General features: G+C 31.0%; 1 protein-coding gene and 2 pseudogenes across 1 annotated transcript; 2 read left to right on the top strand and 1 right to left on the bottom strand.

Moving 5' to 3' along the window:
• Window positions 1-2: 2 nt before the first annotated feature.
• On the bottom strand, window positions 3-880 carry LOC113371897 (annotated as a pseudogene).
• Window positions 881-1,438: 558 nt separating this feature from the next.
• On the top strand, window positions 1,439-2,540 carry LOC113364037 (annotated as a pseudogene).
• A 1,017-nt stretch (window positions 2,541-3,557) lies between these two features.
• LOC113371951 (growth arrest and DNA damage-inducible proteins-interacting protein 1-like) lies at window positions 3,558-4,729 on the top strand. Its single transcript, XM_026612360.1, has 3 exons — window positions 3,558-3,840; window positions 4,199-4,434; window positions 4,514-4,729. Exons 1-3 carry the CDS (start codon window positions 3,558-3,560, stop codon window positions 4,727-4,729), a joined length of 735 nt encoding a protein of 244 aa, XP_026468145.1.
• Window positions 4,730-5,000: the final 271 nt, after the last annotated feature.

The following is a 5,000-nucleotide window of genomic DNA, read 5'->3' on the forward strand; positions in this document are numbered from 1 at the left end:
ATATCTTCCGGTATCGGCCTGTTGAGTCTTTTTAATAGTTTATCAAAACAAGTTGCCATCATTCCATGCAAATCCAGACATCGGCATCGGTTATAAACAGCCTAGGCATTGTACAATGTAAGGGCAATCGTGCGATTTTCAAAACCACTTCTAAATCCATGATTATGCGCTTGTTTTCGTCGGTGTTGCCTGATCGCCTCATTTGCTAGAATAGAAAAAAAACTAGTTGTGTATGGCATTGTGTCTTAAAACTAAATTATTAAAAAAAACTTTGCAAAAACTTGAAATATTTTATATATATATATTTTTATTACCTTGACAGCGATGACTTCACCACTAGGTTTGTGCAACATCTTAACGACATGTCCACAAGATCCATTACCCAATTCGCCGAGATCCTCTAAATCGTTTTGCGTTGCAAAATATTGAGTTCCATTTATTTTCAATTTTCCTTGCATCTTATAAATTTCCTTTAATTTGTTCTCAGTCTCGGTAGGATCTTGCTTTGGTAATGAGCTCGGGAATGGAAGGTTCAAATTTTTTCTCTGTCTGACCGGCGTGCCATCTGATTTGAATTCTCCGACTAAAATAGAAAGATGGTAATAAAACATAGATGTAATGAAATAGTTGTGTTAAATATTGAATTCTGCTTAAGATTCTTAATAATAAATTAATATATATGTAAAATATATATACTCTATATATATATTTTGTGCATGATTGTTTTAGTTTATAATACATTGATAAACAAATATATAGTTTTTATTATACTTACGAGGTGGTATAGGTTTCTTAAAACCATTCCCCTTAGGCATCGAAAACCTTCCATGAGTACTATCCCGTCTTTCATTTTCCAATTTCAGCTTATTCTCCAAGCCGTCAATTTGCTTTCTATTGACGATCGAGACATTTTTCCATTAATTTTCGCATTGGTTTATTTCGAGAGCAATCCCAACAATCGCCACTGAAATAGAAACACTTTCTAGCAGACACATAAGTTTACGACGGACGTCCGAATTGAAAGTTTTGTAGAACGATTGCACGTTAACATTTGTAAGACACGATTTTGTGTTTTTGTTTAAAAGGTTTTTATTAAATTCGACGCGAAATCGAATGGAATAAATAACATTTTATCAACTTGAGTTGTGCATGACAAAAGTTGACAGATTGAGAGGAGATGTCAGAAATCGGTGTTGCCAGATGGGGGAAGAAATATGAAACTTGTTCACTGAGGGTTTTAATAATAAATCAACAAATAACAAGCATTATTTTATAATTTCATTTGCATACTTGCACACAAATACTTCTATTATAATTATTAACAATTTATATAAATATAATCAAAATATAAAATATATTTAAAATAGTGTTTCCGCATACAACTTCACTCCGTACCTTTCCCCCATTTGACAAGTGTCATTTTAACCATAACCTCTTAAATAATTAATTTAAATTTAATCATAATTAAATAAATTAATGTTTAAAATCAATAAATAAAAATGGAATTGCTTCTAGATCCTAATATACGAGGATGGGTGTTTTTACCAATCGTAGTAATAACATTTTTAGTTGGAATTGTTAGACATTATATAGCAATGTTATTATCATCACAGAAAAAAGTTGAATTGCAACAATTGCAAGACAGGTACAAATATTTATTATCAACTAGTACTAAAAATCACTCACACCTGTGTAAATTATACATTTTAGACATTCTGAATTATATTAGTACATAACTTCCATCATAAGTTTTTGTAAATGATATTATTTCTATTCTAGTCAGGTGATGATAAGAGCAAGATACCTCAGAGAGAATGGCAACTATTTGCACCCCCAATCATCCTGATGCGAAGACATTTCTTCAACACGAAGAAACCGGTTATTTCAAAACCCAGAAACGACCTGCCACAATAACAACCCCATGACCGACCCAGCGTTATGACAGACATGTTAAAAGGAAACATTACTAATGTCTTGCCTATGATTGTTATTGGTGGCTGGATTAATTGGATGTTCTCAGGATTTGTGACAAGTATGGAAAAAAAAATTATATATTAGTAAGAAAAATTGTGTTAATGTTTGATTATTGTTTTTAGCAAAAGTGCCATTCCCGTTGACGTTGAGGTTTAAACCAATGTTACAAAGAGGTGTGGAATTAGCTTCGTTGGATGCTAGTTGGGTATCATCTGCCAGTTGGTATTTTTTGAATGTTTTCGGTCTGCGCAGTATCTACACTTTGGTTTTAGGGGAAAATAATGGTAATTGTATTGTACACACACACACACACACACACACACAATATATATATAATATATATATATATATAAATGTATCATCTTATCTATTTGTATTTTTTTTCAGCCTCTGATCAAACCCGAATAATGCAAGAACAAATGTCCGGAGCAGCCATGGCAATGCCACCAGATCCAAAAAGTGCATTCAAAGCCGAATGGGAAGCTTTGCAAATAATCGAACATAATTGGAATTTAGCAAATGCAGATCAGCAGCTTTTAAACAAAGCCAACAATAGCAGTTCATAAATAGATGTAATATTTATTTTAATTTTGTTGAAATAGGTGAATTTTGTTTATTATTAGGTGAATTATTTACATTTATTATGTTAATTTAAGTGTATGGGTAATATATAAATCACAAAAATTTATTGAGCTGTTTTTATTAACTCTTTACATTTGAAAAGTTTCTGAACATTTTGGCATACCTTAAAAAAATTTATGTGTGTGTGTGCATATGTGCGGATACAAATTTTTGTTGGCAATTAGTTTTTGGAAAAGACAATTTTTGTTTTGAAATAATTATGATATTAATTTTAATTCTAGATAAATAAATCATATAATGTAATTTTGGGTTAAGAATTCAAAAATTACCCAGGCTAAGCACAGTCTAAGCGCCACTCTGGCACAATTGTTTACCCAAGTGTGTTTAGATTGTCTATTTGTGAAAACTATTGAAAAATGTGAAAATGCCGCCGAGCTAAGCACAGTATAAGTGAAAATGTCGCACAGAATTATTTGCCAATGCGTTTAGACTGTGACTATACACAGGAGCACTTTTTCAATTTTGTGCAACTATTTTTTTGGAAATAGAATTCGAAATGAAATAACGATCGTTAATGTTCTGGAAAAAAATTGCCATTTATGATTTAACATTTGATTTGCTCAGATATAACAAGTTAGCAAAATAATGAAATTTACAGTATTTGTAATAATATATGTGAAAACGTTTAAAATTTCTCGAATATTTCATTATGGAACGGGAAGTTCAGCAATTGCCTGGAGGCACGATGCCATACACCACTAGTTACTATTTCAAATTAAAAAATCCGTTAAAACTATATATTACTCACTTCACTTACGTTAATGAGTAAATAGTTTACCCCAGTTATATTATACTCCTCTTTTATCTATGTATTACCCAATCCCGTTCTAATCTGTCAACATGTTTCAAATTTTGAGGTTATGTTAAATTTATTCCTAAACGCAATATAATTCATCCCCATTACCATTATTATTAATATAAATTAAAAAAAAATGAATAACATGATACGTCGCATTTTACCTTCCTATAAACATGTAATAGTTCGCGGAAAACAAACAGCCGTACAAGAATTAAGTAATTTCCAAGATTATGAAGAGGACGATGAAATCGATAGAGAGAGGATTATTGAAGAAAAAAGGAATAAATCCAGATTGCTTCCTCAGCACAGGAACATGGTGCTGGGGAAGGTTCCGTACCAAGAACCACAGTCGTGGATACATGAAACTGTTAAATATAAACGAATGATGTATGGGAGGTACGGAAGCAGTAGTAATGTTAATCCAGGTAAAGGATAAAAGTTATAGTAATAATAATAATTGATTGAAGTACCTGAATTGCTTTGTATTCTGCTTGTATGATGTTTTTGCAAGATAAATCTTCAAGCGGTTCTTTCAGCATTATGCAGTCTGATGTCTGTAAACATTAAAATATACTTTAAAACATTATAAATATAAGAAATAAATAAAATAACTACTTACTTCAAGAGAATGTTTCTATGTTTTGTGCAAAATATTTTCATAAAAGACATCCCAGCCAAGTTTATTCCTTTAAGTCTGCAAATAATAATACAATTATTTATATAATATATATATATATATATATATATATATATATATATATTTATTTATTATCTTTTACCCAGCTCTATGTTGGCCCGACAAAGTAGATCTAGAAGATACTCTCGAATATGAAAGAGTAAAGTACCCCGAAACAATCCCTGAAATGATGAAGAAGGTTGCCGAAGAAAAAAAACAAAAAGCAGAAGCCATGAGAGCACGTGATGAAGAAATCGCAAAGAAACTCTTAAAATTACAAGATTGGAAACACCAACTTAAGCAGAAAATGGCTAAGGCTGAAGCAGAAGCCAGAGAAGCAAAGGTAAAGAAAAATATATATATATATACAATTTATTATATTAAATAAAATATATTTTTTATTTCAATTGTTTTCTTTCCAGGAGCGTAAAGATAGGTTAGTAGAAGAGGTAAGAAGGCACTTTGGATTCAAATTAGATCCCCGTGATGAGAAGTTCCAAGAAATGTTGGCGCAGAAAGAAAAGGCAGATAGGAAGCAGCAAAAGGAGCTTAGAAGACAAGCACGTGAAGCTAAAATTGCAGCAAATTTGATAAACCAACAGAATGCTTTTAAAGAAAATGAGGAGGAAGAAAAATAATTTATATTTTTGTTAAATTAATGTAGCTATGTAATTGTTTAAATAATAGAACTTATACTAAAAAACATGTTATTTTTTATGTAGTAATAAATACTGAAGTCACTCTGTAAAATCTGATTTAAAACTAGTTGCTTATCGTGCCTTAAGGCAAATTGCTGGAACTTCCCGTACCGTAATGAGATATTTGAAGAATATTAAATGGCTTCAAATATATTATAATAAATGCTGTAATTTTTGTTATTCGTATTATTCGACGACGACGTTTCTATTT

Source organism: Ctenocephalides felis, unplaced genomic scaffold (assembly GCF_003426905.1).
Source record: "Ctenocephalides felis isolate EL2017-DRISC unplaced genomic scaffold, ASM342690v1 CF-g0.4_SCAFFOLD_00845, whole genome shotgun sequence".
Lineage (NCBI taxonomy): Eukaryota > Metazoa > Arthropoda > Insecta > Siphonaptera > Pulicidae > Ctenocephalides > Ctenocephalides felis.

Bases quoted from the DNA above. Each gene is read 5' to 3' on its own strand.
- LOC113371951 (XM_026612360.1), top strand. From the start codon at position 3,558: ATGATACGTCGCATTTTACCTTCCTATAAACATGTAATAGTTCGCGGA. The intron at 3,841-4,198 runs GTAAAGGATAAA...TCTTTTACCCAG, and splicing joins CAGTAGTAATGTTAATCCAG to CTCTATGTTGGCCCGACAAA. The intron at 4,435-4,513 runs GTAAAGAAAAAT...TTTTCTTTCCAG, and splicing joins CAGAAGCCAGAGAAGCAAAG to GAGCGTAAAGATAGGTTAGT.